General features: G+C 44.8%; 1 protein-coding gene across 1 annotated transcript; it reads left to right on the forward strand.

The window, feature by feature from the left end:
* The first annotated feature begins 813 nt into the window (after positions 1 to 813).
* On the forward strand, positions 814 to 12218 carry LOC124267251 (endo-1,4-beta-xylanase 1-like). The gene is made up of 12 exons (XM_046702164.1): positions 814 to 1028; positions 1338 to 1486; positions 1956 to 2054; positions 3715 to 3871; positions 5056 to 5101; positions 5771 to 5926; positions 6049 to 6104; positions 6462 to 6599; positions 7204 to 7375; positions 7681 to 7791; positions 9546 to 9764; positions 11979 to 12218. Exons 1-12 carry the CDS (start codon positions 847 to 849, stop codon positions 12198 to 12200), a joined length of 1707 nt encoding a protein of 568 aa, XP_046558120.1. The 5' UTR covers positions 814 to 846; the 3' UTR covers positions 12201 to 12218.
* Positions 12219 to 12486: the final 268 nt, after the last annotated feature.

The following is a 12486-nucleotide window of genomic DNA, read 5'->3' on the forward strand; positions in this document are numbered from 1 at the left end:
TGACATATAAAACGGCACATAAGTTGAATGTAAAGCAGTCGCCGTTGTCATGAATGCCATTGTTACTATGGAACAAACATAATTCTGATTGGTCAATAAGAGGTTTTTAAATCTAGTAATTGTTCGTCGAATTCATGTTTTAAAAAAGTAAAATATTAAATCAAATAAATTCTATCCGAATCCCTAGTTCTGTTCTCGTAATGAATAAACAATGTATGCAAGTTCGTTCCTCGTCGCTTCTTACAGTCTACCTAACGCCAATCAAACCGCAAACATCTGAGATATGATTGAAAAGCACACGACCAACCCGGGCTTGTTTTCACTTCAGATTCGTGAAAATGAAACCATTGAAGTATTTACAATGATGATCTGAAAAACATTTTCACATTTGCTTGAACCACTTCTATTTCTATCACGATCCTGTTTAATCACACGAACCTTAAACCGGCATTAAACATTATCAGAGAGAGAGTGTGTGGTTAATGTTTAACAACACTGTACCGATGTCAGGAAACCTTTTGAAAGTCATGTCGCCCTGGAAATGATATGGTACTGACAGCAAGGTTACTAATCAGGGCAAATCCGGGATTCGAACCAGCAATCAGCGGATCCTTGGACGAGTAAGCAACAACTCTGAACGCGAACAGCGACGCCATGGATAGGCAGGAGACCAGTGTCTTCGATCTAGTTTCCTACAATCGCACCTTAGGAGATAAGAAGCATTTCACAGAACAGATGTTGACAACTCAAGGTAGCAGCAGGTCATTAACTAGGACACCTATGTCTATAAATACGGACACTGAGGCCCTGCTGTGTTAGAGACAAGCAACATCTGACTGTGTATTGATGTTTACCACATCTGTGATGAAGTGGACTGTATTGGTCAGTATGTTGCACCTGGTGTTGGGGCAGAATCTGTTACTAAATGGAGAGATCGAGTCGATGACCCACTGGGACTGCTGTTGCTTCAAATGCGAGTTGACCACTGTCCATCATCAAGGACAACATGCTATCAAGGTCACAGGAAGGTGAGGTGGGACAGCTGTCTGTAGTCTCTCCTTATTTGGTTATCATGTTATATATTTCAGTGAAGCTAAGTTTGACACCATGGTACATATAACGTTCTTCTAACTGCATAATACGATCAGGCTATGACAATTTAGCGTCGAATCTTCATTAAATCTTAGTAAATTCCTCACATTCGAAATAGAATAAGCCTATCTTGTGTTATGTAACACAAAAGAATATTTTAGTTGTTGTTAATTATATATGAAATATACTGATTTTTTATTCAAATAAATGGCATTACTTAATCAGATTAATGATTGTTTTTCAAGAACACAAGACTGGAATGGTCCGTCCCAGACGTTGGTTAATGTCAAGCCAAGTGGCCGGTACCGCGTCTCTGGATATGCAAAACTATTAAATGACCTCCCTAATGAGATCGGTCAGAATATCGGGATGGACGTAGAGGTTACGTTTAATGGTAATATAGAGAGCGAGTGGAGTGAGTGAGTGAGTGACTATGGTTTTACGCCACTTGTAGCAATATTCCAGCCATATGGCTGCGGGGAAAAACAGAAATCTGCGACTGTCGTAAGCCAGTGTTATATAACAAACTTATGATACAGGCCCTGGCATCTTGAGATAGCATTAGTCTGATCCGTGATGCAACTGGAAAAATGTTCAAAACGACGTTCGGTGACTCGGGTCTTTATTTATGCATTTGAGGCCAGTGGCCCATACACAAGAACAATGTCTTACAACAATGATGGATCATGTTGATATATGTATAGGATATAAATAATCCTTCATTCAAGAGATCTCTTCGAGGTACTTACTCCAGGGACACAACTGATGAGTCAATTTGCATGTAACACATATATAAGTTTGAATCAACGGTTAGATGTCCAACGCTTGGATTCACAATGGCATTATATCCTTATCCTTGCCAGATGGGAGGAAGACGTATATATCGGCCGCTTTCAATCCGCTGACCAGGGTCAGTGATGGCTGGGTTCACGTCAAAGGAGATTTCGACATTCCGGCACAAGGTTAGACCATCTAGGTTTTGACAGACACTTGATTCCCCTTCATTCAGTGTGAACTAAAACTGCTGAGAACTTATGGACAAATCAAGATGTCGTCTTGAAAACTAAGTTGTATTTCATGGATGTGTATTAAATTCTAAACTTCAAGTATTCATTAAACGATTTAATAATATAGTCCATTTGGAAGTGAGACACATAAAGGATAGAATTTATACACATCAGTCTTAGATTATATGGAACTTCTTACAGTATACAGGTTGACGTCCATACATTCTATCCTTGATGCTTTAATAACATGATGATAAAACTATACAACAAGGATATTAATAGACATGTCGTCCTGTGTTAACGTTGTTGTACTGTGCACTCAAATGTGAAGTCGTCCTGTGTTAACGTTATTGTCATGTACATCCAGATGTGAAGTCGTCCTGTGTTAACGTTGTTGTCCTGTACATCCAGATGTCAAGTCGTCCTCTGTTAACGTTGTTGTCATGTACACCCAGATGTGAAGTCGTCCTGTGTTAACGTTGTTGTCCTGTACACTCAGATGTGAAATCGTCCTGTGTTAACGTTGTTGTCCTGTACACCCAGATGTGAAATCGTCCTGTGTTAACGTTGTTGTCCTGTACACCCAGGTGTGAACTCGTCCTGTGTTAACGTTGTTGTCCTGTACACCCAGATGTGAAATGTGAAATCGTCCTGTGTTAACGTTGTTGTCCTGTACACCCAGATGTGAAATCGTCCTGTGTTAACGTTGTTGTCCTGTACACCCAGGTGTGAAATCGTCCTGTGTTAACGTTGTTGTCCTGTACACCCAGATGTGAACTCGTCCTGTGTTAACGTTGTTGTCCGGTACACACAGATGTGAACTCGTCCTGTGTTAACGTTGTTGTCATGTACATCCAGATGTCAAGTCGTCCTCTGTTAACGTTGTTGTCATGTACACCCAGATGTGAAGTCGTCCTGTGTTAACGTTGTTGTCATGTACATCCAGATGTGAAGTCGTCCTGTGTTAACGTTGTTGTCATGTACACTCTGATGTCAAGTCGTCCTGTGTTAACGTTGTTGTCCTGTACACCCAGATGTGAAGTCGTCCTGTGTTAACGTTGTTGTCATGTACATCCAGATGTGAAGTCGTCCTGTGTTAACGTTGTTGTCCTGTACACCCAGATGTGAAGTCGTCCTGTGTTAACGTTGTTGTCCTGTACACCCAGATGTGAAGTCGTCCTGTGTTAACGTTGTTGTCCTGTACACTCAGATGTGAAATCGTCCTGTGTTAACGTTGTTGTCCTGTACACCCAGATGTGAAATCGTCCTGTGTTAACGTTGTTGTCCTGTACACCCAGATGTGAAATCGTCCTGTGTTAACGTTGTTGTCCTGTACAGATGTGAGATGTCCTGTGTTAACGTTGTTGTCCTGTACACCCAGATGTACACCCACAGATGTGAAATCGTCCTGTGTTAACGTTGTTGTCCTGTACACCCAGGTGTGAAATCGTCCTGTGTTAACGTTGTTGTCCTGTACACCCAGATGTGAACTCGTCCTGTGTTAACGTTGTTGTCCGGTACACACAGATGTGAACTCGTCCTGTGTTAACGTTGTTGTCCTGTACACCTAGATGTGAACTCGTCCTGTGTTAACGTTGTTGTCCTGTACAACCAGATGTGAAGTCCAGTAGGTTGTACTGGCAGGGGCCTTCCCCCGGAGTCAACTTTGTCGTGGATTCCATCTCATTGACGGATCTAACAGAAAACACCAACTGGAGGGGCGAGTCGGATGCAGTCATTGACAGAGTCAGGAAGAGCGACATCAACTTCAAGTAAGAACATTTCATATCCATATATTAAGTAGAGTACAGGACACAGGTTTTCACAGGAGTCTCCTGCTATTGTCTTTTACACGGCAGGAGTGCTGCAGTGCGGGCTCAGGTAAACAGTTTTGCACATTTTGTGAATGGCGGATATTACCGGTAGGGCAGGACATGCTTGCCCTTTTCATGAATAACCGGTATTATCATATATTCTTCACAGCTATGTTCCCTTCAAACCAAACAGAATTTGTTTTTAAAGATAGTCACGTCACTTAAACATTGATGTCTATTTTTGTTATCCAATTATATCATTGATGACAAGTTTTGACTCGCCCAAGGTTCTCAAGAAAATGTGAGGAACACTACTGTATCCCCAGGTTAGAACTTGGTCGTAACAAGCACTTGGAAACAGAGTATATAAATGTTAATTGGCTATTGAAAATATATTTAGTATTACATACGTATGTAAAAATATTTAAATTTGATGTTGCTTACAGAATACAGAGCGGTACATGTCATATGGTTTACATAAATATTGTTACCGATGAGGATATAAATTTAGATTGGACAAAGGTACTGACCTTTCAGCATGAGCCTCTTCAAAAGGTCACACAGAATGTTGCATCCATTGGTCTCTCTCCATGCATCTTCCTTTGCTCAGGAACGTTAGACGCCTCATTCCAATAGTACATATCCCAGTGTTCACGCAGGTGTTATGTACAAACCCAATCTATATACATGTAGTAGTGTGTGGTGTATGTGCATGGATATGTTGTGTGTTGTTTATTGATCTATATGATATATATTATTATATATATGTAACAGATGTCGAAATTTTACATTATTAAGATCATTGAAGTAGCATACGGGATATTTATTCCATACAAATAAAGGAGATATTCATCCTAGCTTGAATATTACACGTCTCGCATGTTTGTTGTGACCGTGGGGTCTTTGAATATCGCCCGCTATCGATGCATAGGTCATGGAGTGAATACCCTCCGATATATCTTTATATCTTTATATCCGATATATATTTATATCTACTTTGAAAAAATACTGATCAGAACAGATCTGATCATGTGCATGAGTGTTCCATATGCAATGGTGGCTCTGATGTGCTACCAACGTTCATATTCCTTTTGTACTTCATTTTTAATTGTGGACATTAATGTCTTTATTTTCTCTTCCAGGGTTACACTATCTGGAGATGTAAAGTCCGACGATGTTGAAATAGACGTATGTATGTCATTACAGAATGATGCAGCACTGTCTCATATAGTGACCGTCGGACACTGCTGTGAATCAAAGTGGCATAATGATAACACGTCCACAGTGTTAAACCCCCGCCAGAACGATACACAGAAACTCATAAAATCGGGATAGATACATGGGTAGAGAGAGATATGTTATTTTAGAGAACAAGAGTAAAAAATGTTTCACCTTTTTCGAACTCATTGAGATCCGGGGTAGAATAGGTCTTCAGCAACCCATGCTTGCCACCAAAGGCGACCATGCTTGTCGTAAGAGGCGACTAACGGGATCGGGTTGTCAGGCTCGCTGACTTGGTTGACACATGTCATTGGTTCCCAATTGCGCAGATCGATGCTCATGCTGTTGATCACTGGGTTGTCTGGTCCAGACTCGATTATTTACAGACCGCCGCCATGTAGCTGGAATATTGCTGAGTGCGGCGTAAAACTAAACTCACTCACTCACTCACTCGAACTCATCGTGTCATCACTGATGGTCCATTCGTATTTTTGTCATCGCTATTTTGCACCCAGTGGAATCTGATTCGTTGGATAATCAAGATTGTTTTTTTATACTTACAATTATAGTTTATACTTACCTGACAATAAACCTGATCGCTGCCTAGTTGTAATCCTACTTCTATGTCGTATTGAGGTCATACAAACAAAGAAGGCCTTTCCGTTTGGCACTGCCGTGACGTGCAAAGACTACCTCAACGGTGACCAGAGGTATCAGGATTTCATCAACAAACATTTCAACTGGGGCGTGACACAGAACGCAATCAAGTGGGACCTGATGGAACAACAACAGGTGTGTTCTTGCTCTACCTTTAATTGAACATACGTGATAAAGACAATTAAAACATGATTGTATACAGCTATGTATTCGTGTGGTTTTACATCAGGATCATTGTATTACATTTTCCATCCCAGGGTCATATAGATTACGACACGCCGATTAACGCAATCAAGAAGCTCAGATCAAATGGGTAAGTTCTGATGTTGTGTTATTCATAATGTAAAGTGCTGTTTACAGCTTGTTCAACATCATGATAGAGATAACATAAACTCATTGGAATAAAGTCATTAAAGTCTTATAAAGTCTGATATTATAAATTCATTATTTAAACTTGAGAACATACACTCATCAATTGAAGCTGATCAGAAAAACAAATCAGTCCGGAAGAACTTTTTGTTCAGTGTCACTTCAGGCTCTTACAAGTAAATAGATATGTAAGCCACTGGTTATCGTGATATTTAGTATATTTCTGAAATTATTGTTTTCAGTAGCTTTAATTAAAATCCAACCATCATCAACACAAGTATTTAATCTTTCCCTTTGTCAGGTTGAAGGTCCGCGCCCACAACATCGTATGGTCTGTGCCGCAGTTCGTCCCCCAGTGGGTTCGTCCCATGACAGGGAATACCTTGCGGCAGACTGTCCATTACAGGGTTCAAGACATCGTCAACAGAACCAAAGACCTGTTCGTTACCATTACACTTATAGCTTTTTACCCCACACGTTCTCCGTCCCTTTGTTTAAGGAAGCAATGAGACATAGCGAAACCCGCTAAATCAGAGGGTTGACATTTACAACAGTTTTGACTTACGAATCATGAAAACTCCCCTTTAACTGTATACACACATTCCAAACTGTGGCTGTCATGAAAACGTTGTTCAATGGTCCTCAAGTGGTTTCAGGTTTTTGCGTTTCGCATCTTTTGATGAATTTTAATATTTTCTTCTGACCTTTAAAATAGTTTCGTCAATAACACGATAACTCCATGTAGCGTACCGGGGCGGTGGGGTAGCCTAGTGGTTAAAGCGTTGGCTCGTCACGCCGAGGACCCGGGTTCGAATCCTCACATGGGTACAATGTGTGAAGCCCATGTCTGGTGTCCCCCGCCGTGATGTTGCTGGAATATTGCTAAAAGCGGCGTCAAACCAAAACTCAGTCAGTCAGTCAGCCATGTAGCATACCACACATCTGAATGTACAGAACGTTGGACTATGTGAAACAAATGGTACCCATTTCAACTTTGGTTTGGGAGAGACGGCATTAATTTTACACTGGTGCACATTTACTAGGGTCGAACACTGGGACGTCAACAACGAGAACCTCCACGGCTTCTGGTTCCAGAACACTCTCAACGACAGAGACTACAACCTAGAAATATTCCGTATCGCCCACCAAGCTGGTCCTAAAGTGAAGCTGTTCCTCAATGACTACAACGTTGTTGCTGATGGAGGGTTCACAATGGTACGTGAGGGGGTTTGTCCAGAAATATTCACCAAGAAAGGTACAGTCCATGCTGGACCCTCGTGAAGACCAGCAAGCATCTGACTTGTACCAAACTTGTACCCATAAATTGTCTTTTTCATTTTAGCCTTTGCTTTTGTTTATGCAAGGTGCCACCGATGGGGCAGGATATGCTCATCGTTTCGCAAACACCTGATCTCATCACTATTTGATAGTGAGGCATAAACACATGTTCATGATATAGTCGGAATCGTACAATCGCACATATATTATCATTTAGAAATATTCTGTATATCATGTTTCAGGCATACAAGAATCAAGCTATTCGCTTTAAAAACGCTAACGTTGGACTGTATGGAGTCGGTGTACAATGTCACTTTGCTGACAATGTCAAACCAGACCCAACGCTGATCAAGGTACGCTGTTCATAATTGATTTGCACTATTGTATTATTCCGTATGATCGTGTGATTATACTGAGTCAAAAAAGAAACTTCACAAAATGTAATTTGAAAAATAATGAATAATTTTTCTCTGATGATACATCTATGTATCCGAAATTGGATCCCTATCTTTCGACTCTAGAAAAACGTTAGCAAAACCCACTCGAACCCATCCATTCGTCGTGCAAATGACGTTAGTGCCAAATCAGGTTTTGCACGTGCAGTCGATCACGTGATCTTCGCATCGAAGTTTTCTTCATATGCACGTGTTTGCATTGGCCTCAAGAATTGAAAAAACACTTTTAAACCACAGTTCTAACGGTACTTGAAATGCCACGATTGTCAAATGTGCAACGTGAACGTGCCGTTGGCATGTTGCAAGCAGGAAGATAAGTTATTGACGTCGCAAGAGCAATGGGATGCAGCCGCCGTACTGTGTATGACTTGCGAGGTCGTCTACAACAAACTGGCACCACTTCTGATCGCCCAAGGTCGGGTCGTCCACGTGTGACGTCACGAGCAGAAGACCGTCAAATCGTCCCACGTCACCTACGTGACAGATTTCTGCCGGCTACACGAACCAGGGCTGAGATGTTTAGAGGCCGACTGTCCTCACAGACCATTCGAAATCGGTTGCGGGCTGCCAATCTCCATTCTCGACGTCCATATCTTGGGCCAATATTGACGCCGTTTCATCAATGTCAACGTCCGCTGTGGGCCCAACGTCACCTCCGATGGACCCAGAGAGACTGGAACCGAGTCGTCTCTAGCGATGAATCCAGGTTTACCCTCAGATTCGCGGACGGCAGGCATAGAGTCTGGAGACGCCCAATGTTGTGTACAGGAAGTCGACAGATTCGGGGGTGGAAGTTGCATGGTGTGGGGTGCTTTCTGTGGGAACAACCGTTCCCGACTTCTGGTCATCCGTGGAAACCTCACAGCTGCTGCTTACCGCGACCAGGTGCTCACCCCTGAACTGGTTCCTTTCATGGCGGCTCATGGCCCAGGTCTACAGTTCCAGCATGATAATGCTCGGCCGCATACCGCGATGTTGACACGAAATTTCCTTCAAAACGCTGGAATCAACGTCATGGACTGGCCATCGAGGTCCGCTGACCTTAATCCAATAGAGCACGTTTGGGATGCACTTGGGAGAAGGCTTCGTGGTCTTAGGAACCAACCTCAGAATTTGCAGGAACTTGGCGCTGCCTTGCAAGAGCAATGGCGCAGAATCCCCAACCACGTGTTCACAAGCATCATGCTGTCGATGAGGAGACGGCGTTTGGCAGTGGTGAATGCACAGGGGGGCCATACACGATATTGAACTGAGAAATTTCGCATTTTTATTCTTGTGACTTGACATTCTGTATACCCATGTTTTGGAACAGCGGTGTAGCCTAATGGAACTGATTATGGCACTGTCAGTGTATCGAGTACATCACACAGTTCTCAGCAATGAAATAATAACAATTTAACCATCTTACCATCTCTTGTTCTTTTATAGTGCCCTGAAGAAAGAATGTGACGTTTCTTTTTTGACTCAGTATATATTATTCAGTAACAACCTATACGTATGGATATGTCCTTATATACTTTGCAAATAATGCGATTTTAGCTCTATTCACCAATACCACGGCGTGTTGTGTGTGTATTAGAGAGAGTGCAAGCGTACGTAGTAAATCATCTGCGTTGAGCACAACAGTATCACTCCTGTCCCTACTGCTGCAGGAGCATCTGGACACCATAGCCCAGGCTGGAGTACCTATCTGGGTGACGGAGTTGGACGTGTATCAGACAGACGAGAAGATCCGGGCCGACTGGTACGAGACGGCTTTCAGGGCCTTTTACGGGCACCCTGCTGTCGAAGGGATCATGTTCTGGGGGTTCTGGAGCAATAACCATTACCGTGGAGAACCTGCTTCCCTCGTCACCGGCAGCTCCTTCAGGGTACGTACTTGCTCCGTCGTCATCGACAGCCCCTTCAAGTACATACTTGAATCCTCGTCACCGACAGCTCCTTCAGAATAATTGCTTAAACCCTCGTCACCAGCGGTCCTTCGTGGTATGTACTTGAATCCTCGTCACCGACAGCTCCTTCAGGGTACGTACTTGAAACCACGTCTCCGGCAGCTCCTTCAGAGTACGTGCTTAAACCCTCGTCACCGGCAGCTCCTTCAGAGTACGTGCTTAAACCCACGTCTCCGGCAGCTCCTTCAGAGTACGTGCTTAAACCCACGTCTCCGGCAGCTCCTTCAGGGTACGTTCTTGAACCCTTGTCACCGGCAGCTCCTTCAGGGTACGTGCTTAAACCCTTGTCACCGGCAGCTCCTTCAGAGTACGTGCTTAAACCCTCGTCACCGGCAGCTCCTTCAGAGTACGTGCTTAAACCCACGTCTCCGGCAGCTCCTTCCAGAGTACGTGCTTAAACCCACGTCTCCGGCAGCTCCTTCAGGGTACGTGCTTAAACCCTTGTCACCGGCAGCTCCTTCCAGAGTACGTGCTTAAACCCCTCGTCACCGGCAGCTCCTTCAAGGTACGTGCTTAAACCCACGTCTCCGGCAGCTCCTTCAGAGTACGTGCTTAAACCCCGTTCCGGCAGCTCCTTCAGGTACGTGCTTAAACCCACGTCTCCGGCAGCTCCTTCAGCTTGAACCCTTGTCACCGGCAGCTCCTTCAGGTACGTGCTTAAACCCTTGTCACCGGCAGCTCCTTCAGAGTACGCTTAAACCCTCGTCACCGGCAGCTCCTTCAGAGTACGTGCTTAAACCCACGTCTCCGGCAGCTCCTTCAGAGTACGTGCTTAAACCCACGTCTCCGGCAGCTCCGACAGCTCCTTCCCGGGTACCTCGTCACCGGCAGCTTCAGGGTAAACCCTCGTCACCACAGCTCCTTCCAGGGCGTACTTGCTCGTACCGAAGCTCCTTCCGGTAGCTCCTCGTCACCGGCAGCTCCTTCAGAGTACGTGCTTAAACCCACGTCTCCGGCAGCTCCTTAAACCCACGTCTCCGTCCTTTAAACCCACGTCGTCCGGCAGCTCCTTCAGAGTACGTGCTTAAACCCACGTCTCCGGCAGCTCCTTCCAGGTACGTGCTTAAACCCACGTCACCGGCAGCTCCTTCCAGAGTACGTGCTTAAACCCTTGTCACCGGCAGCTCCTTCCGGGTACGTGCTTAAACCCACGTCTCCGGCAGCTCCTTCAGAGTACGTGCTTAAACCCACGTCTCCGGCAGCTCCTTCAGAGTACGTGCTTAAACCCACGTCTCCGGCAGCTCCTTCAGAGTACGTGCTTAAACCCTTGTCACCGGCAGCTCCTTCAGAGTACGTGCTTAAACCCACGTCTCCGGCAGCTCCTTCAGAGTACGTGCTTAAACCCACGTCTCCGGCAGCTCCTTCAGAGTACGTGCTTAAACCCACGTCTCCGGCAGCTCCTTCAGAGTACGTGCTTAAACCCTCGTCACCGGCAGCTCCTTCAGGGTACGTGCTTAAACCCTTGTCACCGGCAGCTCCTTCAGGGTACGTGCTTAAACCCACATCTCCGGCAGCTCCTTCAGGGTACGTGCTTAAACCCACGTCTCCGGCAGCTCCTTCAGGGTACGTACTTGAACCCTTGTCACCGGCAGCTCCTTCAGAGTAAGTACTTGGATCCTCGTCAGCGGCAGCTCCTTCAGGGTACGTACTTGAACCCTTGTCACCGGCAGCTCCTTCAGAGTAAGTACTTGAATCCTCGTCACTTGCAGCTCCTTCATGGTGCGTACTTGAATCCTCGTCACCGGCAGCTCCTTCAGAGTACGTGCTTAACCCTGGTCACCGGCAGCTCCTTCAGGGTGCGTACTTGAATCCTCGTCACCGGCAGCTCCTTCAGAGTACGTGCTTAACCCTGGTCATCGGCAGCTCCTTCAGGGTATGTGTTTAAACCCTCGTCACCGGCAGCCCCGTCAAGGTATTTTTGAATCCTCGTCACCGATAGCTCCTTCAGGGTACGTTCTTGAACCCCCGTCACCGGCAGCTCCTTCCGGGTACGCACTTGAACCATTGTCGTTGATTATAGACCGCAGGCATTGAATACTGCTGAATACGACGTTAACGAAAACACATACAAAATCCAGTTGTCCTACTTCTATGTTTTCTGTGGGGTCTACAGCTGTAACTTATCTGCCTCAGGTGAATGCAGCCGGACAACGATACCTGGACCTCACAGAGAAACAATGGATGACAAACGAGACTCACGCTTTGTCTCAGACTGGAAATGCCTTCAAAGTCAGGGGTTTCCATGGTGATTATGACGTGATAGTGAAGGTCCGTGGCAAGGAAGTCCCGACCCTTAAGAAGACTTTCACCCTAGGAAAATCGGCTCATACTGTTAATATCAATGTGCACCAATAAAGTCGCCCTCTACATGTATTGTATTCGCACTTCATTTTGTACATGTAAATGCATATATATATACCTACAAATGGGCTCAATATCCAGATCTAAAGCACCACAATTCCCCGTCAAGAGCTACAGGGTCTAACCTTGCCGGCGTCAGAGGTTTTAATATGTTGTGCTTGTTTGTCTGTGGTCCTGGGTGGGAATGACTTGTTTGTAAGTGACTGAGTCCTGGCCACACCTCTTCACATGTTTGGGTTCTATATGTGAGTGGCGTAACCATGACAAAATATTCAGGGCA

This window comes from Haliotis rubra, unplaced genomic scaffold, assembly GCF_003918875.1.
Source record: "Haliotis rubra isolate DU_JTF1 unplaced genomic scaffold, ASM391887v1 Scf13, whole genome shotgun sequence".
NCBI lineage: Eukaryota > Metazoa > Mollusca > Gastropoda > Lepetellida > Haliotidae > Haliotis > Haliotis rubra.